This window comes from Panthera pardus, unplaced genomic scaffold (assembly GCF_024362965.1).
Source record: "Panthera pardus isolate Hobbes unplaced genomic scaffold, ASM2436296v1 HiC_scaffold_21, whole genome shotgun sequence".
Lineage (NCBI taxonomy): Eukaryota > Metazoa > Chordata > Mammalia > Carnivora > Felidae > Panthera > Panthera pardus.
Window position 1 is genome coordinate 10,035,178 of NW_026526777.1, and position 26,724 is coordinate 10,061,901.

Below are 26,724 nucleotides of genomic sequence, written 5' to 3' on the forward strand. Positions count from 1 at the left end.
ACCTGGATGAAGTACGCAGAAGGGTCTCGACTCAGACTAAATGCTGCTCGTACCTCGCCTAACAAACCTGAAACTCCAAGACGCCAAAGAATCAAACTATTTCCTGGTTATTTACCTGAACAAACAGAACAAAGCTCAAGAATGTTGTATTAGTCAAGGTTCTCTAGAGAAACACAACCTGGGACTCTTTCAGTGCAGTGAGCAGGCACAATCATAGAGCTCACGGCACTTGTTCCCGATTTTTTGGGAATCACTGTCCTTTGTTACCTGAAGCCCAGTGATTTGAAAATGGCTTCATTAATTTTGTCTGATTTTTTTTTTTTCTCTCCAGTTGTTTCGGTGACAGTAAAGCCAGTATCTCTAAATCTATCTTGGCTGAATGTGGAAATCATGCGATTTTTTTGGATTTTTTTAAATGTTTATTATTTTTGAGAGAGAAAAAGAGAGAGAGAGAGCAAGCAAGGAAGGGGCAGAGAGAGAGGGAGACATAAAATCAGAAGCAGGCTCCAGGCTCTGAGCTGTCAGCACAAAGCCCGATGCAGGGCTCGAACTCACAGACTGTGAGATTATGACCTGAACTGTAGTCGGCCACCCAACCGACTGAGCCACCCAGGCAGCCCCCCTTGTGCTTATTTTTAAATGATAAGATAATGAAATTAATTTTAAAAATTATCCATAGAGGAGGGTAACAACAGGTTCAGTGGACCTGGGACAAAACCTTGACTTCTCCAGAGCATTTGTTTTATAAATTGGCTTTGGATCTTATAAATATGTTAGATACTTGTAAAACAAAACAAACAAATACATTTAAAAGCAATCCCTAAAAAGTGAAAGCAAAAATGAAACAATTAACCTAACTGTATCAAGTTGATGGCAGGATGACAGAAAGGAATTATTTCAAGTATGCACTAGTGGGATATAGCTGAAAAATATCCTGAAAACATTTTCAATAATATATCGTGGGTGGCAGTGTTGGTATTGGTGTTTTTAATATTGTTGTGTGACTACTGAAAAATGAAGTAAATATGTTGACATCATTGAAAACTGGGATTTCCGACACTGGAGAAAGAAAATACATGTGTAAGATAGATGAGGTTAAGTAAAATCCCTCTAGCATCCTGATTTTATTTTGGGAGTATCCATATGGAACCAAGATGAATACTGAAACACACAAAAAACTCCACGTCTTTCTTAGCCTTGCCCTCTGAAAAGGCCTAGAAATCCCAACTCAAAAGAAATAAGCATCTTCGTATCCAGAATGCAGCTTTTAAATACTATTTCCCATTCAAAGAAATCAGGGACTCCTTAAAGAAATAACTCCTTCAAGGTGCAGGCAGGAAATGTAGAGGATTAGAACACGCTGTCACACTAGAAAGCAAGGAAGGTGTCAGTGACCACTGGGTGGTGTCCAAAAGGCTCTGAAGCCAAGCTGAAGAGGCTCCCACTAGCCAAAAGTGGGAGAAATTGAGCACTGGTAAGAATAAGAACTACAGTGGATTGAAACACACCAACTATTTTCAAATTCATGATATCGTAATAATGATTAGAATAGAGTTAGAAGAAATACACCAAAAAACCCCTCTGGACATCTCTGGATAAAGCCAGGAAACCAAGCCATTATTTTGGAAACTATTTAAATAGAAAGAATCAAATATTTATACTATACAAAGTAAATCTCAGTGTAAACAATACTTGACTATGTTTCTTTTTGAAGAAATATCCCAGCCTTTAAATGAAGCAGCAACAATATAATCACCATCTCACCATTTTACACTTGATCTTAGCCAAAAGGCCGAGAAGCGATCCCCTATCACCATTTTGCACCATAATATATTAACAGACTTAGTCAATGTCACCAATGACTAGTGACATCAAAAGTAGAGGGACATCCAGGGATGTTGCCTCGGTGGCTCAGTTGGTTGAGTTTCCAACTTCGGCTCAGGTCATGATCTCGCAGTCTGTGAGTTCGAGCCCTGCGCTGGGCTCTGTGCTGACAGCTCAGAGCCTGGACCTGCTTCAGATTCCGTGTCTCACTCTCTCTCTGCCCCTCCCCCACTCGTGCTTTGTCTGTCTGTCTCTCTCTCTCCCCCTCAAAAATAAACATTAAAAAAAATTAAAAAACAAAAAGTAGAGGGACATCTATACATTAGATGCCTCCTGCTGAAAGCAAACATCTCCTGTTAAGTACCCTTGCCAATCAATATTGAAACTGAATCGGACTACCAATTCCCAGCAAATACAAAGAGTCAGAGAAACATGTTCAGTTACACTGGGGAATGTAGTTAGCAAAATGCAGAACACGATATAGCCCCTAGAGGCCAAACAAACCGTTTCTTCAATGAATACATTCCAACAACAACAAACAAAAGGAGAAAATCTATAGGCAGAGGAAAGGGTATACTTGCCCTCCCACTGAAATAACTAGAAAACTGGACAAAACACATGAAAAACACAATTTTCAGGTGGAGAACAACAGGCCGCACACAACCGTGACCACTGAAGGAAGGGAAAACAAGGAGGTGAGCCTGCTGGTCAACCAGCTTCCTGCCTGGAGACACATTCTCACCTCAGCACAGGGAGAAGCCTCACAGAGCCCACCAATCTCCCTGAAGAGGAGAAGGCCAGAGTTCAGGGAGACCGAGGTTACTGAAATGTGCAGGGAAAGGTACCACAAAGACGGGGGCTACAAAGAAAAAGAGTTCCAGAAATCCGTGAAGGGGTTTCCTTCAGTCTTTGCTGAATTTGAAGCAGATCTGCCTAAGGTAAGATTCTCTAAGGACGGGCAAAAAAAACCCCTCAGATGAAAAGAATAGCTGCCACCATTCTGAAAGCTGAACAAATCCCGGAGTTCTACACAGGCATGGGAAGCAAATTGCACTCCAGTCAGTTAGAGTGACCTGACATTGCCTGGCATTCAGTAGATTCCAGAAGAATCATGCCTTAGGAGTAGGGCTATACTACCTCTAGAGTCAAGGCAACTATATACACAATCTTAAAAAAGTCTTAAAAATAAGACTAGAAAGGATCAAGCTGGTCCACAAGTAACAACTGTCTAGCAAAGCAAACCTCAACATTTTAAAAAAGTCACTAAAAACCAGGCGCTGAACAATGTAACATTCACAGCACCTGGCACCCAGCAACAACAAGGAATCACTGGAATCACTATGTGTAAAAAAAGCAGGAAAGTAGGTCGACATGTAAAAAAAAAACCAAAAAACAAAAAACAAAAAACACCCACAGGAATATCCCATGAGTAGGAGACAAATCAATCTGTAAAAACAGACCAAGAGGGGCGCCTGGGTGGCTCAGACAGTTAAGCATCTGACTCTTGATTTCAGCTCAGGTCAGGATCTCACAATTCATGGGATTGAACCCTGAGTCAGGCTCTGTGCTGTTAGCACAGAGCCTGCTTAGGATTCTCTCTCCCTCTCTGCCCCTCCCCTGCTCATGGTCTTTTTTTTCCTCTCTCTCTCTCTAAAGAAAAAGAAAAAAAAAAAAGAAAAAAAAAAACAAAACAAGAAGTTGCAACAGAGATGACAATTGGCTTGAAAAAATTTCTTTATTTTTTTCTGAAAAAATTTGAAAAGAATATTTTGAAGTTGACCATACTGGTCAACTGACCATACTGACCATACCACCTTGGCCATACTGACAAAAGGTGGAAGATATAAACAGAACCAAGTAGAACATTCAGAGCTGAAAATTAAACTACCAGAAATGAAAAATTCACTTGATGGGCTGAACCACAGATTAGATACTATGAAAGATGAATGAGGAGGCAGCACCTGCTGGCTCAGTCGGTCGAGCGTCACTCTTCTTGGTTTTGGCTCAGGTCATGGTCTCTCTCATGGGATCAAGTCCCGTGTCAGGCTTAATCACTGAGCCTGCTTAGGATTCTCTCTCTCTGTCCCTCCTTTCGTGTTTTCTCTCTCTCTCAGAATAAACTAACAAACTTTAAAAATTAAAAAAAAATTTTTTTTTAAAGATCAATGACCATGAAGACAGCAATAGGAATACCTAAACTGAAGCAAAGACCTAGAAAGCTGGAAAACAACAGAAAAGAACAGGGCCTCAGTGACCTGTGGAACTACATGAAGTGGTCTAACTTACGTGTAATTGGAGTCCCAGAAGGAAAGGCAAGAGAGGAGGGAAACAAAAAAATCTAAAGAAATAATGTGAAGACTCATCAAACTGTCCAGAGCAAGAGTGAATTTTACTAAAGGTAATTATGTTTCATTAACCTGACTTTTCTGAAAGGTGTTTATTCACAGATGACGTAATCACTTATCTACACAGAGAATCCTATGAAATCTACAAAAAAAGGTCCTAGAACTAATAAATTCAATAAGGTTTGAAGATACAAATATACAAAACCGGTTGTGTTTCTATGTATCAGCACAAAACAATGGTAAATGACATGTAAGAAAAACACAATTTTACATCAAAAACCATAAAATACAAAGGCAACAAAATCTGTGTGAAACCTGTACCTGAGACCTACAAAATTCTGCTGAGAAACAAAAGATGTAAATGTGGAGATGAACTTACTTCACGGATTAGTTGCCTTAATATTTGTTGATATCGATTCTTCTGAAACGCATCTACAGATTCAACATAGTAACAAATAAAATCTCCGGAAGTTGGTTCTAAAATTTATATGGAAATGCAAAGGAACTGAAATAGCCAAAAACAATTCTTCCAATTCCGAGACCTACTATAAGGCTATACCAATCAGAAAAGTGTGTTATCTTAGGATAGAAATACAGATCAATTGAACAGAGTGCAGACGGACACACAAATATGGTCGGCTGATTTCTACTCAAGGGCCAAGGTAATCGGAAGGGAAAAGAAATGCCACAGGAGCAACTGATGTCCATAGAAGAAAAATATGAAACTTGACACCATTCACAAAAATTAACTCAACACAGAACAGAGACCTGAGCATGAAAGGTATAACTATAAAACTTCTAGAAGAAAGTATGAGAAAACATTTGCATCGTTGGAAGGGCCTATGATTCCTCAGGCAGGAAATAAAATGCACTAACCATAAAAGTAAAAATTAATAAAATCGTATTCACCAAAATTACAAATTTGCTCTTCAAAAGCAACGTTAAGAAACTGAAAGGCCAAGCCATAGACTGAAAAAATTATTCATAATATATATTTGACAAAGAAGTTATAACCAAAATACATGAAGAACTCTTAGATCTTACTATTTATGAGGAAAAAAAATAATTTAAGAAAGGGCAAAAGAGGTGCGCCTGGCTGGCTCAGTTGGAAGAGATGTGACTCTTGATCTCCGGGCTGTGAGTTTGAGCTCCACACTGAGTGCAGAGATTACTTAAATAAATAAACTTTAACAAGGGGGACAAAAGATCTGAAAAGCTATTTCGCACATGAACACACAACATGGTCATGTGAAAAAGTACTCATCATATATCACCAAGAAATACAATTAAAACCACAAAGAAGGGGGGTGCCTGGGTGGCTCAGTCGGTTGAGTGTCTGACTTAGGCTCGGGTCATGATCTTGTGGTTCCGTGAGTTCGACCCCACATCAGGCTCTGTGCTGACAGCTCAGAGCCTGGAGCCTGCTTAGGATTCTGTGTCTTCCTCTCTCTGCCCCTTCCCCGCTCATGCTCTCTCTCTCTCTATCTCTCAAAGATGAATAAACTTAAAAAAAAAAAAAAACCCACAAAGAAGGGCGCCTGGATGGCTCAGTCAGGCGTCCAACTCTTGATTTTGGCTCAGGTCATGATCTCACCATCATGGGATAAAGCCCCACGTGGGATTCTATCTCCTTCTCTCTGCCCCTCCCCACTCATGCATTTTTTCTCTCTCTCAAAATAAAAAAATAAACAAAAAAATTTTTTAAAAACCCACAAAAACATATATACTAGAATGTCTAAAATTTATGACCGATAATATCAAATGTTAGCAAATACGTGACCAAATGGAAGTCCCATAAATTGCTATGGAAGTATAAACTGGACAGTCACTCTTGAGAATTGTTTGGCCGCTCCTTTCCAGCTAAAACAAACTTACCATGTGGCAGGGCAGTTTCACTCCTAGGTATGAGTCCATTTTATACTTATAATTCTCCAACGGGCAAACAGAACCTACAGTGAAATTCAGTGTTGCCGGGAGCCAGCAGTAAAGGAGACACACTGAGAAGGTACATGAGGAAACTCCTCTGAATGAAGGAAATGTTCCATGTCTTGGTTATGATTGTTTTAACATGAGTGAATACATTTGTTAAAACTCACTGAGCTGTATTCTTAAAATGGGTAACCTTTATCGTATATCATTTATATCTGACTAAGGTTGATTTAAGACATATGGCAACCTTCTATAATATCTGGACCCCAGCAAGATCCTGATTTGAACAAAAATAATTTTTAAAAGTAGGAAAGGGGATTTTTAATGTGCCAAATATTGGATGATATTAAGGAATTACTGTCAACTTGGGAATAGGCCATGGATTCATTTTACAATTACTTCTGCTTTTGTATGTTTGAAACTTTCCGTGATAAAACACTTAAAAAATTAAAGCATCACTTCAAACATTCAGAGTTACTATAGAGAAAAAGAATTAGATTCTACAAGAAGGAATCACATAAGGAAACTCTAGAGTCAATAAGAGAATGAGTGAGCCAACAGGGCCACATATGGCCCTGTAAGGTTAGGTTGTTCACACAAGGAGCTGTTGACACCCAGATCTCCTAACTACCTGCCAGGTGACTAAGAGGACATTTCTGCAATTAGTGAAGCTGGACAAGCTGCCCCCGAAGGTCCCTTCCAGCTCCAAGATTCCATCAATGGTGGATCCATGAATCTGACTTCTGGTCCAGTTTTCCTGAACAAGTCAGCACCCCAGTACTCCCCAGCCTTACCAAAGAATTATCTATACTACTTGATATTTCACAAAAACTGTTTCAAGATATTTTCCATTTTCTCAGTTTTCATATATCTGATATGCCCTTTTCTTAAACCTTTCCAAAATCAGAATCATGCTTTATACCTCTCAGAATCTTCTATTCCTAGCACAACACTCTGCACATACTGGGCCATCGAAATGCTTTCTTGACAACACCTTTGAAGTCCATGTTACTTTGTAACATTGTGCCCTTTTCCCTGGCCATTCCCGTCTGTGCCTTCTCCCACCATCCCCAAGCAGAGACCCTGTTTTATACCACATCTGTGGCCCCCAAGTGGGCCTAGAAAGGGGCTCCGTGCATATCCACAAACAAAATGAATAAAGAACTCCTTCCACATCTGGAGGCTGTTAAATTTTTGAAGTGACAATGATTCATTCTGATGATAAAATTCGAATTCTGAAACTGCCTTAATCACTGAAAATGTCATTATTCTAACTGCACAGGTCATACACACCTTTACCTGGGGGGCTGCTAACCACCACAACCATGGAGAAAGCTAAAAACTCTTCCCGGTGGCCTTTCTCCTGAATTCCCTGGGTATCCAGTGTTTTTATGCTTCCCTCTGACCATCCAAATGAGAAGCAGGCAGAGGGTGGTGAGATCCTACAAATGCCAGGCACTGCACTGAACACTTTGTTATCAAGTCATTTAATTCTTACAACAATTGCAGTAGGTATTATCAGCATTTGGAAGATGTAGGACAGCTAAACGGAGCTCAGTAATTTGCTGAAGCTTCTCAATGATGAATCTGGGATTTGAAACCAGATAATCCTGGCTCAAAACTCATGCATTTTTATGGAACGGGGCGGGGGGGGGGGGGGGGATCCTCTTTCCTACACAAGTCTTGAAATAACAGAACGTAGTGGAAAAATAGTTTTATGGGGGAGGATACTTTTCTTTACAGGTCCAAGGACAACTTGGCCTCCAGCTTCTGAAAAGCTTGCTCATTCCCACAATTTACCGAAAAATGTCCAATTTCAACAAATACCACAAGGGGGAGCTAAGTCCTAAAAAGCTTAAATATGCTTCCAGGCAGATTAAATGTCTCATTTGAATCCTGACTCCCTAAGAAAGATAAATCTGAATACTCTGCCATAAGTGACTCTTTCTAAGACACAAATCTAATCACATCCCTTTCCGCTTAAAACCTTCCAAGGATCCCAATCCCAAAGAGCGTAGCACTACCTGTCACAACACACAACTTCCTTTACCCATCTCCCTATCTCCCTCCAAAAGACGCCTTCCAACCACACCCTCAACTATTCAACACCAAAAAGGCTTCCCTGGCTTCCCCCAAAGGCCTTCTCTTTGTAATACCATCCATCTCTCTGAACATGTTATTTCCTCGGTCGAACCGCATGCTACCTCCCTCTCCACCGTCTATTCAGCAACACATATCAAACTCCCATTTGTCCTTCAGCTCCTGCCGAAACTTCTGACCTTCTCTGCCCATCCTCCCACCACAACGAAATCAGTGTATCCAACACATCATTCTCCCATCGGGAAAATCCTCTCTGCCCGTATCATATTATGTCCCCAGTGAAGGTCTTTATCTCCCTGCTGGACTAAAAGGTCCTGCTGGGGAAGAGCCATGTTTTACAGGTTTGTCTATGCCCGGCTCTGACACACCGCAGATCTGAGCTAAGAACCCATCAAATTATACACAGGTGGCCCGTTTCAGAGGCTAAAGTCAAAGGATCAGCAGTAATTTTAAGTTCTTGACCTCATGCTCAAGATCAACTCAAAAACCATAATTAATCGATAACTCTATCTGAAGAAGCTATGTATGTCGAACTTACCGTCTTAGTTAAATAAATTATGAATGAATATATTATAAGAATTGCATTTTCCAAAGGTGACACACTTGCTGGCTCTTCAGCATTTGTTTCTAGTTTCTTTTTTGCATCAACAGCATCAACAGGACTGCTTTCTGTTGGAATTATCCCTAAAATTGAGGGTGAAAATTAATATTTTATAATATGCTTTAGAGTAAGACTTGTTTCTCTTCGTTTAAAATATTTATCGAGTGCCCACCGAGTATGAGTCAGTGGCTTCTCTTAAAGACGTATACAGACTTATAGGGGCACCTGGCTGGCTCAGTCAGTAGAGCACGTGGCTCTTGATCTCAGGGTCATGAGTTTGAGCCCCAAGTTGGGCGTAGAGGTAACTTGAGATAAAATTAAAACATATTTACTAAAAAAAAAGACACAGTTTCTATAGGTCTTATATAAAGACGTATATAACTTATATAATTACGTTCTTAAAGAATTCTAGAGAGAAGAAAATTCAGAACACCCATTCGAGCCATCACGCCCTTCCATTATGAAATGAACGTATCTCCAACACACCCTACCCCTCACCAGGTCTCCCATCATGTCTCCGGCAAAACAACTGCTCTCTGAACAGTATTTAGTCATGGGAATTGAGAAAAGCAGAATCTTATGGGTTGTTTTTTTTTTTTTTTTTTTCCCACACGGACACAGTTGCATTTACCAGATGTTCATTCAGTGCCGGTGAAGCATTGTGTTAGAAACTTCAGGCAACCGCTGAGTAGAAAAGCGTCAGCTTGCAGACCCGCAGGTGGACTGCACCCGTGCTTAGCACGGTGTCTGGCCCCTGGCAGGTGACTGCTCCCTCACAGATGAATGACAGCTACACAAAAGAGAACAAGGTAAACGCCCAGAGACGCTAACGGGAACTGCTTACAGAGCCGGGGCTGGCCTGAAGCTCTGCTGAGCCTGAAAGGGTTTCACTAGAGGAGGTGGCGGGGAGGTGACCTCAGTTTGAATTAGTTGAGGCTGGGCCCGTTCTGTAAACAGCTAGGAGCTCAGCAAGTGGTTAGTGAGGGGCGGAGGAGGGGACTCTCTCCCCACCCAGAGACTCCATTCACGATGGATCTATGACTGTGACCCCTGGGGAAGTGTCCACAGTCAGGGCGGCTGAGATGCATGAAGGGACATTTGGGAAGATGAGCCTGTAAGGGTAGCTCATGTCATCCTGTGGCAGAACTCGGAAGGACCGGGCAAAAAATCCGTTTTTAATTCTGCAAGCAGAGGTTTTCCTAGCCTTGAAAGTTTCTGAGCAAGAGCGTTAACGAGACATCGTGGCGTATGACTCATTTTCAACAAGCTGAAAAAACTCTTTTGACTCTTTTTGAGATAAAGACTTTAGAACTAGAGAGGATGATACATGAATGCAACGTCCTCGGAACACGGGAGGCCTCTGACAGGTCATTTCTTCCCCAATTACAGAATTCCTGCGCACGCCGTGGCTTCTCCTGAAGGCCCACACGGTGCTACCAGGTCTCACGGGTAGCGCTTTATCCCGGGTTACAGACCACAACCTCGAAGGACACGGGACCAGTAATGGTACCACACACACCACCCCCCACAGCGGACACACAAAATAACACAATTAGCCTTTCTTCAGTGGCAACCTGTTGATGCCATTATTGGGCTTGTCGTCTTGTTTTTAAACCGTCTCCTCAATCCAAATGAAGTGAGTTGCTCTCCACTGAGTGTTTGCTGCGCTCTGTGATTAATGCTGACACACTGGTGTCAGGCCACACGGGACCACGACACGATGCACAAGTTTCTGTACTGCTCCCTACGGTGTACAGACACCTAGGCGTAAATATCCCCTTCACTGTTTTTAAGAAGGTTTTTGCCATGTCCAGGTAGCAAATTAACACAAGACCTGAGCCACACTGTATTCTACTGGGGGCGGGAGAGGGGGAGAAGAATTTGTGGGTTTTAAAGCAGTGGCTCTTGGGGCGCCTGGGTGGCTCAGTCAGTTAAGCCTCCAACTTTGGCTCAGATCATGATCTCACAGTTCAGGAGTTCAAGCCCCGTTACGGGCTCTCTGCTGTCAACATGGAACCTGCTTCAGACTTTCTGTCTTCTCTCTCTCTCTGCTCCTCCCCGCTTGTGCTCTCTCTCAAAATAAATACACTGAAGAAAATAAATAAATAAAGCAGTGCCTCTCAAACTTTCATCTGATCAGAATTTCCTGGAGGGCTTGTTAAACACAGCTTGCTGGTCTCCACCCCCAGAGTTTCTGATGCCGGCTGGTCTGGTTGAAAACTACTGTTTGAGAACATAAGGCCTTTGAAGAATAATAGTTTAGATTGAAATTATTTACGTGAGTAATGAGAGCCAAACATTGATATTTTGGTTGGTTATAGTCTCTGGCCTTTTTCCTACTGCTGACCTCCATCCATCTGCCTCAACTGCTTTTCTTTCTATTCTGGGGTTTCTTGTTTTTTAACACTCACTCATGCCTGTATTATTCTCCCTTTGATTTCCCGCCTTTAGGAACAAATGTCCAGGGGCACCTAGCTGGCTCAGTTGGTAGAGCACGCGACTCAGGGTCATGAGTTCGAGCCCCACGTTGGGTGCAGAGATTACCTAAATAATTAAAAAAGAAAAAAAAAAAAAGAAAAGAACAAACGTCCTAGAAGCTCTTGTTTATGACACACCTCTACTTTGTAGAAAAAATCTGCAAGTTTTACCTGGGTCTATGTCCTTCTCAGTATTCGGCTTCTGTGACACTTCTGAGCCACCCTTGTCACCAGTCCCAAGTTGATCCAACTGGCTGGGCTCTTTGGGAATCTGTGCTCTAAGGTCTTCTGTGTGATCTTGTGGGAAACTATCTTCAAGGGGTGGCTCTATTCCTACAGGGAAGAAGAATGCACTGGGCTGGCAAAGCCTTGACGATACTCCCCACTTGGCCTCTCCCACTGGGCAGCTCTCCCTCCCCGGTCACCCCCTGGGCACCTTCCCACTGCCCTCCCTCCACATGCCAGGATCCCAGGAAGCACGACTGAGTGGGGAAATAAGAGTTTCAGTTGCTTTTGTCTCACTTCACAGATGACTACAATTTACAAAGAAACCCGTATTCCGAAGTATTTTATAAATAAACCCGTTTGTGGTAAGGGGTTCAATAACCCTAACTCCCCTCGACAAACCCAACACATGCCCAACCAGGTGAATGTGCAAAAGAGAATTCCAGTCAAGGGCAGAAATAGGAAATATCTACGCCACACAAAAAGAACATGAATTCTTTCATTCACAAGCATGTTTGTTTCACAGAGCTAGCGTTACCAAAGGCAGCTTACTGAAATAGCTTTCAAATATTTTCAGAGTACCTCTAATTGTCAAAAAGAGTGAGAACCCATTTCCTTCCCCAAGAGGCTTAGGGCAGAGTCCAATGTGACCCACACGAGAGATGAATTTCTTTAAAGCATCACAGTTTACCCTAAAAATTCATCAGTTTTGCATTCTGATGGAAAATAGATCTGCTTTGATTACATGCAAAAATATTCCCCTCTCCAAATTCTCAAGAAAAACTGGCCCTCTGGGAAGACAGCATTTATTCTGTGGCTTTATGTCCCCCTGGTATGCTATCATATGCCACAGTTTAAATACCTCAGGCTGAAAAGCGTGGAACTAGGAATCAGGTTATGTTAGGAGACTGGCTCAGGGTCCGTTCAATCAATATTTACTGAAAGGCTTCCACATGTCAAGTGCTGTGTTAGAGAGCCCTGCATCCCGGTCATGTCCCTGGTTAATTCATCTGAATGCAAGAATCCGAGGGCCCAGGAGAAGTTCACTAACCTAAGTGACCGCTCCAAAGAGGCAAGAAAGAACATGACACCCACAAAAGATGAAAACTGAGGGGGGTGAGGATAAAGAAACTCAGGCAAGGCATCACCTGAAATGTGATGCCAGCTCACCCTTGGTCAGAGAGCAGTTACTTCACGCGAAAGCCCTTTCGGAGGCTTCCGGTTGTGGAATGAGTAAGTTACAGGGGTGAAAGGTACAGGGTGGGGAATACAACCAGTGGTCCTGTAGTGGCCTGTAGGCTGCCAGATGGTGGCTACAGCAGAACACACAGACCTGCCCCCGTCACTACGCTGTGCACCGGAAACTAATGTAACATTGTGTTTCAACTACACTGTAATTTAAAAAAGGGGGCAGCAGGGCGCCTGGATGGCTCAGTCGGTTAAGCATCCGACTTCGGCTCAGGTCATGACCTCGCGGTCTGTGGGTTCGAGCCCTGCGTCGGGCTCTGTGCTGACAGCTCGGAGCTTGGAGCCTGCTTCGGATTCTGTGTCTCTCTCTTTCTCTGACCCTCCCCTGTTCATGCTCTCTCTCTGCCTCAAAAATAAATAAATGTTAAAAAAAAAAAAATTTTTTTTTAAAGTGGGGGGGCGACTGGGTGGCTCAGTCTGTTAAGCCTCCAACTTTGGCTCAGGTTATGATCTCACTGGTTTGTGAATTTGAGCCCCGCATCAGGCTCTCTGCTGTCAGCACAGAGCCTGCTTCAGATCCTCTGTCCGCCTCGCTCTCTCTGCCCCTCCCCCGCTCACTCTCGCACTCTCTCAAAAATAAATATTAAGAAAAAAAAAAAAAAGGAATTTACTCAGGGTGCGTGGCTGGCTCAGTAGGTAGAATGTGCAACTCCTGACCTCAGTGCTGTGAGTTCAAGCCCCACATAAGGCATAGTTAAAAAAAACAACACAAAAGAATTTACTTAAGTTACCAAAAAAATTCCTTTCATAATTTACATGAAACTTGTACTTTTTTAACAGGTTTACTTGGGGCGTCATTTTCTTGTTTGTAGCTTTCTCTTTACCTGCTTGTCAAGGTTCCTTTTGAAAATGCTAGCAATCTCGGGGTGCCTGGGTGGCTCCATCGGTTAAGCACCCGATTCCTGATTTTGGCTCACGTCATGAACTCAACAGTCTGTGAGTTCAAGGCCCGCATCAGCCTCCATGCTGACAGCGCAGAGCCCGCTTGGGATTCTCTCTCTCTCTCTCTCTCTCTCTCTCTCTCTCTGCCCCTCCCCCACCTGCTCTGTCTCTCAAAATAAATAAATAAACTTAAAAAAAATTTTTTTAATAAAAAGAAAAAAAATGCTAGCAGTCTCACCTGTCCTAAGGGGAAAACAGGATGAGAAATCCTGACCCACGCTCCAGCCTAAAAGAAAGAAAGCAGGAAGGGACATGTGGATGTCACAGTGCTGTCCCTCACCTTTAGGCACACTGCAAACTGTGGACAGAGCTTTACCAGGAAGGCAGGAGGCACTTCCCCAACCACTCTGCGCCCCACCTGCCTCTCAAGCCCAACTCCCCAAGGCCACAGGCAGGCGCTTTACCTTCCGTGGCGCCAGCCCAGCCTTCCTCCGTGGGTGGAGCCGTCGCCAGCGGCGTGGTCTCCTCCATGGTGGAGTGTTTGTACCTCACAAAATAGATCAGGTCTTGAACGTCGTCAAGGACCGCCGCCTCTTCAAATATGTTATTTTCCTTGGTGCCCAGCTCTCGGTTTTCGGTCACACGAGCGTCCAGCATCTTCTCTGCTGTGCTCAGAATCTGGGACTCAGACGCACGGAAGACCTTGTCCAGGACTTTTTCCACATTATAGGGCAGGCTCTCCCGCTGCGCGGACTTCAGCTTTAATGACATTTCGTGGAACATGGCTTCCAGCTCATGGACGTCGAAGTACTTCTGGAACCGCCGCAGAGACTGCTGGTCTTTAAAGAAGCTGCTGAGGATAGGCAAGTCGTTCCCCCGGTCCCCGTGCGGCGGCTGCACAGCCCTGTGCGCAGTCCAGTGCCACAGGTCGCCGTCGTGCTCCTCAACTGCAGACCCCTGGCCCTCTGTGTCCGCCACCCTCTCCAAGTCCTCCTGGTCCTCTTTGGAGAGTCCTTCCACCCGGGGCTGCTCAGCGGGCCCGGAGGTCTTCAGGTATTCCTCAGGGCTGTCTTGAAAATGATCAGAATCTTGATTCTCAAACACTTCCCCTAACTCTGGGGTCTGATTTTCTTGGTCAGGAGAGTCACTTCCTTCAGATGGTCTCTGTGCTCTCTTACCCACAAGAGGGCTTTCTTTTTCCACCACCCCACCACCCGCTTCCCTGCCCCCTGGGTCCACCCCTTTGCCCAAAGTTCCACTTTCTCTTTCATTTTCCAAGACATTACTAGTTTCTCCTTTGTTTCCTTCTGCTTCTGCATCAGTACTAACGGTGCCTAACATGGCCCCTGCGGGGGCCTGAGGATGAACATCTAACCGCCCACCTTGAATCTCAGGGCTTTTTTCTTTAGACTGTTTTGCACTTAGAGCATTTTCATCCTCCAGTAGTTGTTCAGGGCCGTAATCAGCTTCTGCTTCTGGTGTCTCGGGATGGAAACCTGGCACTTCCAGGCTATCCACCTGGCCTCTTGTCTCCACTTCCTGCGTGCCCGCCGTGGGCTTGTAAGGAGCCATTTCTTCCCCTGAGGAGTCCTCTTCGACCACTTCCTTGGAGAGCTGTAACTTCTCATCCATCTGCCTATCACGTGCATGGGCCACCTCTTTTCCTTGTGGCCAGGAAAGATTTCTTCCCACAGTGGGACCCTCTTCTTCCGGTTCTCTTGGCAAATCAGCTTCATCTGGAGGGGAAGGCCTAGGCTGACCGTCAGTCTTAAGACGCTGTTCCTCTTGAAATCCTTCGTGTGGAGGCTCCAGTGAAAGCGTGTGCGGTTTTGGTGCACTTACTAAAGCGCGCACTTCTTCCGCGTTGTCTTTGGATGCGTTATGCGGACTACCCCCCGGCATTGGTGCGATGCCCACGGATTCTTGCTCCATCCCTTCCTCGGTCACTTGACTCCCTGCAGCTTTGGGTACCGCTTCACGCTCCGAGCCACCCTCCAAAATCCGCTCTGCAGGCTTTTCTTCACGGAGCATTCCTTTTGACGTGTGAACAGCTGCTCCTTCTAGGTCATTTTCTTTGTTATCAAAAGCTGATTCCGACATGTCTTTACTCTTTCCAGCAGCTGGCAAAGAGCCGAGGTCACTGCTTTGAGTAGGACCGTGTGCCTTCATGCCTTCCTGCTTCCCCTCCAGCCCCATCTCAGCCTGCGCCAGGCCCTTCTTGGATTCCTCAACTTTCCTCCCGTTTCCTGTAAAGTGAATTTCCGGGTCTTTGTCATTATTTGTTTTAGGGGCCTCTACAGTCAAAAGCCCATCTTCTGCTTTTGGGGGGTCGGCATAATCTGGTGCTGATTGTGGTTTCCCCCATTTGCTATCCGGGATGAATGCGTCACCACCCTCCCTTCCTTCCTCTGGGTCAGAACTCCCTATGTCCAAGCCTGTTTGTCTGTCACCATCTGTGAAGGAGAAGACAGTATCCTCCCAGGTTGTTAGTATATTTTGATCATAGTTTTTGATGCCAGGGGGCTGAGTCACCTCAACCTTATCCTTTTCATTTGTATTCTGCTCTGTATCTGTTGGATATTTCTGAACTCCAGACTTCATTGGGACCTTCACATCTTCCCCAGCGTGTGTGAAGGTCAGTAACGGCAGGTCGTCCAAGTTTTCTTCATCCTCCTCATCTTCCTTGCCAACTGTGTAATACTCAGTATCCAGCTCCTCATCAAAATCATCTTCTAATGAAGTAACAAGTCTGGTTGTCTCATCATCAGAGACAAGGGCATCGGCAGTCGAGCCAAATTTGGTTTTTAAGTCCAGAGTCATTTCTTTTTTCAAAAGTTTATAAGCATCAATCTTCTCCTGTTCACTCGAGAGCTGAGACCCATTGCTGGTTTTGTTGTTTTCATTTTCCGGCACTTTCAGTTTATCTTGTAGCATTTCCTCAAAAGGTTCAAATGCAAGCTGGTCTCCCTGAGCATGATCTGCTTGGCTGTTTAAGTGAGGGTGGTTCCTCTGAGCCCCAGATCTTTCCCTGAGTTCCTTCGAGTTTTCTGAGAACACACTTTCTCTCTCCTCTGAGTTAAGTTCTACTGGTTCAGGTTCAAGTTCAGATTCAGGTGCAAGGTCGCTTTCCTCAAGTACTTCAAGAGGTGTGTCCTCAAGCCCGGTTTTTTCTGTAGCTTTCTCAGAATCTCCAGGTGCAGAATTGTACAATTCCAAAAATCCTAAAAGCTCTTCTACGTTGTAATTGTCAAAATCATCTCTTCCCCCATCAAAACAAACAAAATCTGTCTCCTGTAAGAGAAAGAAAAACATTAGCATGTCACTACGTGTCGCAAGAGCAAACTCTTACCCGTGCTAATGAAGGCTAACCTCAAACTGGATCTAGAGGGGCTTCTGTGCCAACCTCGGGCAATGACTGTTCTTGGGTAGTGGGAGGGGAATAAAAGCGGGTATCCACTTTTCCTTGGTTTCCTGCTTCCACGGAGAAGGACTCCTACCTGAGTAATATTCCTGATTTCCCTTCATCGTCTCCTCCCGAGGATTCATGTGGCTGGTGAGTTTGCTCTGCACCATCCCTGTTTTCTGTTTGGGACCTGCTAGAGGGAACACATATCCTCTCCGCTCCATGCTGTAAGTTTTATAGGGACACCCCCTTGGGGAGGCTAGCCAGCCCTGTTAGCTAGCCCTGTCTGTGGCTGGGTACATCTGTCTTATTCCACACGACAAAGTTAGGAAACCCATTACTTCTGCACACCCAAGCCATGTTCACCAAAAAGTTTTATCAGTAAGTAATAGTGATACTTTGGTCTCCACATGCCTGACTCCTGAGTCTCTCAATTTGTTCTGAGCACAAGTGGAGAAAAACAGGGTGTCATTTATTGGGTCCCCCAACTCCCAAGAACTGTGCCTGATGTCTTGGGAATTCCTGTCATAATAATATGCACAGGAGAAGCTGGAAGATGATCCAGCTTCCCCATCACTGTGCCCTCCAGACTATCCTTCTCTCTTTAACCAGCTAGAGACAGGCAGAATCACCTTGCTGTCAGGCTCTAAGTCTACACAGACTTTTTTTTTGGCTCATATTTTCTTGGCGCTGGGAAAGATAAATCAGCCTAGGAAGCCTTATTAAATACAGCCTTATTAAATTATAGGTGCATGGGCAATAAAAATTTAAAGGCACAAATAAGGGTGTCAGGGGGCTCCCCACTTACCTATTACCTCAAGTACAACTTGAAAACAAGATTCAGTAAGGAATATACTCTATTCTACATCAGGGTGGTAGGTGTCATTAAGGTCTGCTTTCAGGACTAGGCATAAACCTACATTCTTCCTTTCCTCCAATAGTAAGCAACTTGACGTAAATGGGGCCATAAACGGAAAGTAAGTTTAAAAGCCAACACAGGTAATTCTCTTCTCCTAACTGAACTCTCACCAAAGTCTGAGGAGCCCTGACCAGTGCAGTAGGGATGAATTTCTTCTTTTCACCACATCCGTTTCCAAGCCACCTTCTTAACACTGAGGGAAGCATGCTGTGGAGGTACACTAAGGCAGACTCCCAAACAAGTGAGGTCACCGCGGCCAATGAACTGCTGTCTCACACCTATATCCTGGGGAGTCTCTTCATTAGGAATGAGGCCAGACAGGTAATGGGGCTGATTTTATGACCCTTGAGACTACAAAGAAATGTTAAGTACAGCACTGGCTCTGAGACTTCATATATTCTGCCAATCTCATCCAACGATGGCCCTAGGCCAGCTGCCTGCATATCTGTAGCACTGCAAAAAAAACTTAAAAAACTGCTCAAAGATTTCTGAATGAAGGTAGGCATCAATTACCACACATTTTAAAACTCCAGAAAACAGGGGCGCCTGCGTGGCTCACTTGGCTAAGCGTCTAACTCTTGGTTTCAGCTCAGGTCACAATCTCACCATTTGTGGGTTCGAATCCCGCGTCCGGCTCTGCTCTGATAGCACAGAGCCTGCTTGGGATTCTCTCTCCCTCTCCCCATCTCTGCCCCTTCTCCCCTCTCTCTTTCTCCTTTTCTCTCAAACTAAATAAATAAAAAAAAAATAAAAAAATAAAAAAAAATAAAAAAAAGGCCAGAAAATGATCCGCAGGACTAAGGATCCCAGAACACAGAATCCTTGCCATCACAGAGCTATGTCATGCACCCAGATGAATGCTTTATAGGATGTACAGTCAGTACCATGCAGATCTGAGACCAGACCTTTTCAGAATCTCTTAGGTTCCCTTTTCCAAACCTGTAACATAACTATAATCCCTTAAATCACTAAAGAATCAGTAATAAGAAAACCACTGTAGGGGCAGCTAACCATGGGACTCTTGATTTTGGCTCAGGTCGTGATCCCATCGTTCATGGGTTTGAGCCCCGTGTTGGGCTCTGTGCTGACAATGCACAGCCTCCTTGGAATTCTGTCTCTCCCTCTCTTTCTGCCCCTCCCTCGCTTGCATGCACAATCTAACAATAAACTTTAAAAAAAGAAAAAGAAAACTATTATAAATTGGCATTTCTGACCTAGTACATAGTTTAGCATTTAATCTGATTTCTCTACACTTAAAATGTCTAAGAGCTATTCAATGAGTAAAGTTTTCTAATGGAGATACCTTCTTCTTTAGCCTACAAAAAGGTATAGCTCTTAATAACTAAGTACAAAGATATTGAATTAATTTTTTCTCATATAAAGCAGCAAAAAGAAACCCTATATGACTGTACATATTAGACAATTACCAAATAATGACACAGTCTCCCATAAATTCTTTTCAAACATTTTTCTTTTTTTTCTATTTTTAAAAGTTACCTGATTCTAATTTAAAACCTGACACACAAATGTTAACTTGTTTTTTTTCTGGCCCAAATACAAGGACTTTCAAAAATCATTAACTGACTATAACTGATGAATATGAAAGGCAATTTATAATTGAGAACCAAAAAAAATTAAAATTAAAATTAAAAATCCATAACATAACTTACATCTGTGGGAACCCGTAGCTCCTCTTCGGTATATTCATGGACTACTTGGATTAAATCTTTTGGAAAATATCCAAAAATACGTCCAACCTATATGAAAAAACAGGCAAAAGAAACACATACCAATCAAAATTCTGTATAAGAAATACAAACGACAGACTTTTCATCAGTGAGAAGAAACACACAGATAGATACGTAGGTAGGTACAACCACAAGAGACAGATAATTGCTATGATGATTACACGGATTATTATTCCAATGAAAATTAAGTACAGAATACTTTAAAGTCAATTTTTCTAAAACCACTGAAGTTTCCTTTCATCATGCAACTTAATTCTAAACACAGAGCTAGATTTCTGAAGTAGATAAAAGACCTACATAACAGAAAGTGTTTGTATATTTTATGGTTAAAACTGAGCACATCAGGTGCACCTGACCGGCTCAGTTGGAAAAGTGTGTGCCTCTTGATCTCAGGGTTCTGAGTTCAAGCCCCATGTTGGGTGTAGAGATTACTTAAATAAATACACTTAAAAAAAAAAAAAAAAAGAATATAAAATTCCTAAAGTAAGTGATGACTACAATAAAACAGCAAATATTTATTGATATAACGGGCTGTAGTAGCTTTTTCAAAAACTAGATTTTTGAGTATTTGCAGAAAATAAAATTCATACTACTGTACACAAGAAGCTTTAGTTTCATGCAAAGTAAACCTCTAGAGAAAATAACCCCGTTTATCTATATAGCACTAACAGCTAAAATACACAGAGCATCCTCCTGAGAGGCACACACTGTCCTCTACTGACTGTGTCTGGAAGGAAAAGCAGATCACTGGGAAGGAGGCTGAGCGGCAGATCCAATCCACCAAGGGAAAAAAGGCTTACTTCTCACCAACTCCTGAAATAGCCTCATTAGGAGTGCTGTTGTTCTATCTGGCAAATATGTGAAAGCCAGTCTTAGCACTAGATAGAATACAGCCTTGAAGATTAGATAAGATAGGGTAATTAAAAACTGCTACACTGGCAGTTAAAATCTGAAAACTCTAAGAAACCAAAAAAGACTGCAGGATGAAAACTAAGAAACAGAAACAAGAGTCATTCTGCGAGGCACCTGGGTGGACAGTTCGTGAGATTGAGCCCCACATCAGGCTCCACACTGACAGTGCAGAGCCTGCTTGGGATTCTCCCTCTCCCTGTCTCTCTGCCCCTCCTCCACTCACGCCCCAGCATGCGCTCTTTCTCTCTCAAAATAGATATATAAACTTAAAAAAAAAAGGCAATATAGGGGATGCCACGTGAGCAGTGCAAAGTGCCACCTGAACAGTTATCAGACAGCAAGATCCCTTCTGGCTGGGCTGCTGAGGGCAGGGCTTCCCTAAGAAGGCACCATGACAGGTGAATATGGCCAAAGGAAAATGCCATATATGTCAAGCTCACTTACCAAATGCTCCAACTCAACCACTTCACCGTGTATAAAACAGGCCTAGGTACATGGAAAAAACTTTCCCAGAGTGAAGATTATCAAGAAATCTCACGCGGCAGACTTGCAGGAAGCAGAACAGATCCTTCTTTGTACACAGTGACTCAACCGGGACTCTGCCTAAATTGTAAGGGCTGAACCTAACCAGCTAGTTGGTCGCTCAAGATTCACCCCTAGGGAGGCACCTGAGCGGCTCAGTCAGCTGAGTGTCCGACTTCAACTCAGATCACCATCTGGCAGTCCATGAGTTCAAGCCGCATGTCAGGCTCTGTACTGACAGGCTGGAGCCTAGAGCTGCCTCAGATTCTGTGTCTCCCTCTCTCTCTGCCCCTCCCCCCCCCCGTCAAAAAAAAAAAAAAAACTAAAAAAAAAAAGATCCCCCCCCCCCCCCCCCCAGGAATCTGTAACACCAACAAAATGAACCTATTTTTCCCCTTATGTAGGTTTCTCAAGCCTTATTTTCTGTTGTCTGGTATTTTATGGAAAGTAAAAGTTTCCACAGCAGGGACTGGATATCTGGAAGTTTGGATAATCCTAAGCACATGAAGAATTCTCACTCCTTTTGGTAAAGAAGCAGTCCACACATCACATTTCTTAGAAAGGAAAGGACGATAACTCATAAGGCTTTCAATCAGGTCACTCCTAGGGAATCTCCTCATTAAAAACATCAAAGCCCGAGTTTTATTTACAACAGTTGAAACATGGAAGCCAGCCAAGTGTCCATCGATAGATAGATGAACAGACGAAGACATAGCGTGTGCATACATGCATGCACGTGCACACACACACACACACACCACACACACTGGAATATTACTCAGACATAAAAAAGAATGAAATCTTGCCATCTGCAACAACATGGATGAACCTAGGGGGTATATAATGCTAAGTGAAATAAGTCAGGCAAAGCAAGATAAATGCCATATGATTTCACTCATAGGTGGAATTTAAGAGATGAAACAAAGGAAAAAAAGAGGCAAACGAAAAAACAGGCACTTAAATCCAGAGAACAAACAGCTGGGTGCCGGGGGGGGGGGGGGGGGGGGGAGATAGGTGATGGGGATTAAAGAGCACAATTATTATGATGAGCACCGAGTAACGTATCGAATTGTAGAGCTGCTATATTGTACACCTGACACTAATATAACCCGGTGTGTTAATTATACTTGAATTAAAAAAAATTTTTTTTAAATTCTAAAGCACGATGGAGTCACTGCTTTCCACATCTGCCATCAGGGCACCTGTAAAACTGCCCAGGAAGACAACAGCTGGGGGCCCTCCAGGAGCAAGCGTCTGAAGAGTGGGGGGCGGGGGTGGGCAGCAGCCTGACCCAGAAGATGCAAACAAAACATGGAAACGAGAAAAACACACAGTGAAAAGGGCATTTTGCTCTTTTAACAGACCGGTAACAATATACACGATTCGGCTGCCTATTTCCAGACCTGCCAATCTTTCACAAATGTTAATGATTTAGAAAAAAAAGAGGGGCACCTGGGTGGCTCAGTCGGTTAAGCATCTCACTTTAGCTCAGGTCACGATCTCATGGCTCATGGGTTCAAGCCTGCGTCGGGCTCTGTGCTGACAGCTCAGAGCCTGCTTTGGATTCTGTGTCTCTTTCTCTCTCTGACTCTCCCCCACCTTCTCTCTCTCTCTCTCTCTCTCTCAAAAATGAATAAACATTTTTTAAAAATTAAAAAATAATAATTTAGAAAAAAAGAAACAATCAACTTTAAACATGAACACCTGAAACACAGTCCTGCACAAAGTTTACAGGATTAGGGCTAATGCTCACGGCAATGAAGTTCAGAATTTTCAGTTTTCGCCACTTCAACCTTTCCTGTGCACGGAGGAGCCACAGCTGATAAGGCTCATGACTTAATGCTGATCAGCAATAACCAGAAGCAGTTGGGGCCTGTTTAAGGAACAGAGCCCCCACCTAGGGCCAGGCCTGATGCCTGCTGGTGACACACAGCCATCCTGTTTTCCCAGTCCAGCAGAGGGGACACGTGAATACCATCAAAGACCCCAAGAAAACAGTTATTTAAACCCATAGCCCTACAGAAGCCAATAAAAAGTAAGAAAATAAAGTGTCAAATTTGTACTTACACTTCCAGCCCAAACTTCAGGCGGTCTCCCTGCCAGTTTATAGTAGACATATACGGGGTCACCTTTTTTAAAACTCACGAAACGACAATCGGGGCCTGTGAAATCTTCTAGAGCCTCACCCCGGTACATTAACACTGTAGGTAAAGACAAGGCAGGGAAAAAAAAGAGAGGAAAAAAAAAATAGATGTCAGGATTCAACTTTCAGAGTCCACGCTGATTTATCAGGAAAGGAGGTTTCTTCTATTCTGTAAATAACAATCAAGTTTCTCCAGTACTCTCTGGAATCAATCGCTTTCGATTCATATGCTCCAATTAACTAAAATCTTTAGAGCTTTATCATTATATATCATCTCCTACAAGTAGACAGGGGAGAGGGCCGCTTTCTCTGTTTTTCTCTAAGGATAATGCCGGGAAACGAAAAGCAGGGAGTCCACTGCCACACATGGCTGGTCTCAAGAGAAACTCTCTAACCTTTTCTTGTCCTCAATCTCTGCTGTTTCATAATCCTAAAAAGCTTCACTGTGCGACTGGATAAATTCAAGTGCAGATGCTGTCTGGCTTAAGCGTGAATGCATGCCGAGGTAATAAGGAACAGGGGAGAGCACCCAGGAACCCCCGAGGGGTCAATTAACTTGAACTAACACTAAAAGGCACGATCTTTAAGTGGCTGTAACTGCTACCATGCAGCAGCAGTAAACATTGTCAACTTCACTTGAGGCCACGCTGTTCTCCCCGTGCAGTATCTGGATAAATTAACGGGAAAGTATATCACATCCTATTATGGGTCCAATCACATGACAGGGTAATGTGGAATTATTATGACAGTAGGTAATGTTGACTGTCCCCAACATTACAAAGGTTTCAAAACAAAGGGAAAATACCCTCATTTATTTATGTCTATACACAAAAATCACAAGTGGGCATCACGTATTGCAGGGACAAGCAAAACTATGAGAATTGTTCAGTAGTTACCTTCAGTCTTAAAATGCAGGACATAAATCACACTGGATCTAGAAACTGGTAGAAGCAGAATTTTTCTTTTTGGTGGCCAAATACACAGTTTCTGATGTAAGATGAAACGGACAATAGACGCAATTAAATAGCAGAGAAAAAGAAGGGTGAATGGAAAGAATACTTTTTCTTAAAGCCAATTAGCAATAAATACATTAAAATGTATCTTTAAATACATTTTAAAGATGTATGGGGGGGGGGGTGAACAGATAGATTTGAAGGCGGTTCTTTGAATTTTGACGCTAAAATCCGGTTATTTTAATATATGCCCAGCCATCCAAATCCAGATAGAATTGGGGGAAAGGCCAGGTTGAAGGTAATGGGCAATTTCAGATTGGGGGTCCTATCAGAACTGGAAGTGGTAATGTTTCTTTTGTTCCCCCTTAGAAGAGATCACGGAGAATCTATAACAGTAAACTAGATGACAACATAATGCACACAGTGAAACAACTGTCTGGAAAGTACACAAGGACAGCACACACGCGCACACCTTACTAAACAAACACTTTATGCAACACGGTCCCAGACCCTGCTCAGCCGCTGCCGGTCGTTCAGTTACATCTGTTTGGACACACGCCATTTCTCAACTTAAGTGACAACCACGGGCCCTTCCAACACCATGCCTCTGTACTAAGGAAGCATCAGCGATGTGATTCTCCACCTTAACTATGGTTTTGAGGAACCCAAGTCAGGGAGTCCTTGAAAGCAAAGCATAGCAAACATTCGGTCTTAGCCAACCCCACTTGCTAATCATCTGGGTTTGCTCAGAGGAAACTGAAGGCAAAAACTGTAAAATCGGCTCCACTTTTGCGGTGTTTAGTTGCTTCAGCCCTAGGTTACCTCTAGGAACCAGTTTAACACAATCCACGATGCCTCCTCCTCTTGAACGGTGTTGCAGTGGATACAAACTCCTCCAATTATGAAATTTGCTTGTGAATAGCACCGATTTGAATATAAATAAACTGCAGCCATGCGGCCTCTTCGGCATGAATATTTTTTCTATATGTGTTGTTTACAATTTACGAACATTGGTTGTCACTAAGTTACAAGGTTATTCAAGACCCTCCGGGAGACGGTAAGAATGATTCTGGTCCCACAAACACAGAGGGAGAGATTCCGACAACACAAGTGACTAAAGCTAAAGCTGATCGCGTTTATGAAACCCTTGGGGGAATGCATTATGATTACTTTAATAATCCTCATCTGATTCTGGACATCTCTGGCCTCCTCGCCGCCCACAGTCCATCCCCCACCCCCAATCTAGGACTGGGGAACAATTCCGCTTCCTGCGCAAAGAAGAGGAGGCTGCTGGTCCCAGGTGGCCAATGCAGATTCTTGGCCTCTTTCGAGAGCGAAAGATTTTGGCCTTCCGAAGGTGCCCTCCCTGCCTGGCTGTTTGCAAGGAGACACCCAAGCACAGAAATGACAGGACTGAGGCAGAGCCGGGGCGGAGACCTTGGAATACACTGCATGCTTGGACTCCGGGCTCGTCCCAAACCCAAACTCCAATCCCTGTCAAGAAGGCGGTAGGAGCCCCAAATCCGAGAAAGCAGCTGGGCGAAGGGGCAGCGCCAGCGCGCACTTCCCGAGCCCCACCACCGACCCGCCACGGGGAGAGCACCCGCCGAGCCCTGGGCGTATGGGCGCCCCGACTGCACCCACCCAAGTCCCCGCGGCGGGGGCAGGAGAGCGCTCCCTGCAGCGCGGGGAGCCCAGGGCGCGCGGCGCGTACCCCATGTGTCCCGACTCCCCTCGGGACCGGGCGGGAGCTAGCGCTGCGAGCCGCCCCCGAGGAAACCGGGGGCCACCGCCACCCCTAAGACCCCGCCGCATCAGCAGAGGGAAAGGAAACGCTGGCAACAAGTGGGAGGCGCAGCCCCCCGACCGGGGCCGGCGGGCGCCGAAGACCGAGGGGACGGCGCACGGCCCCGGCGATCGCCCACCCCGTTGTCGCGCCCGCCCGGCCTGCGCCCCCGACCGGCTCGCGGGGGTGCCCGGCTCCCGCCCCCGCGCGGCCCCGCCGCCGCCGTTGCCGCCGTTGCCACCGTTGCCGCCCTCCCGCCACTCACTGCTGCACTCGTCGTCCGCGCACAGCTTGTGCTCCGAGAAGCGCCGGCTCGTGCCCGCGTGCGGCTGGCCCGGCACCGGCCAGGGCAGCCCGAGCAGGAGCAGCCAGAAGAGCAGCCCCGGCGCCGCAGCCATGTTGTGGTCACCGCGGGGGAGCCGGCGGCGCGGAGGCGGAGGCGAGGCGGGGCGGGCGCCGGCGGGCGGGGCCGAGGGCGGAGCGCGGCGGGCGGGGCGCGCGGCGGGGCGGGGCGGCGCCGGAGGCCGCGGCGTTCCGGGGCGACACGTCAGCACGGCCCCGGCGAGGGGCTCGAACCCGCTACCCCGTGCTGTCTCCGCCCCGGCGGCCCGCGCTCCTGTCGCCGCTCCCTCGGCCGCTCCTTCGTATTCCTCGTTCACCGGTCTCTGCGACCTTGGAACCCCCACCCCCACCCCGCCGTCCCAACG

The 26,724-nt window shown here is 44.8% G+C and overlaps 1 protein-coding gene across 7 annotated transcripts in view; it reads right to left on the minus strand.

The window, feature by feature from the left end:
- Window positions 1-26,447, minus strand: part of MIA3 (MIA SH3 domain ER export factor 3) — a 54,899-nt gene extending 28,452 nt beyond the window's left edge. For 5 of the 7 annotated variants that reach the window (XM_019465690.2, XM_019465693.2, XM_019465692.2 and 2 more), the window contains exons 1-6: window positions 26,283-26,447; window positions 23,203-23,336; window positions 19,624-19,710; window positions 14,096-16,922; window positions 11,448-11,609; window positions 8,737-8,882 (exon numbers count right to left, since the gene is read on the minus strand). In XM_019465690.2, the coding sequence (XP_019321235.2) occupies window positions 8,737-8,882; window positions 11,448-11,609; window positions 14,096-16,922; window positions 19,624-19,710; window positions 23,203-23,336; window positions 26,283-26,415 (3,489 nt within the window). In that variant the 5' untranslated portion in view covers window positions 26,416-26,447. The remainder of the gene's footprint in view (window positions 1-8,736; window positions 8,883-11,447; window positions 11,610-14,095; window positions 16,923-19,623; window positions 19,711-23,202; window positions 23,337-26,282) is intronic. The other 2 variants (XM_019465691.2, XM_019465689.2) reach the window with 1 other exon arrangement.
- Between the last annotated feature and the right edge of the window lie 277 nt (window positions 26,448-26,724).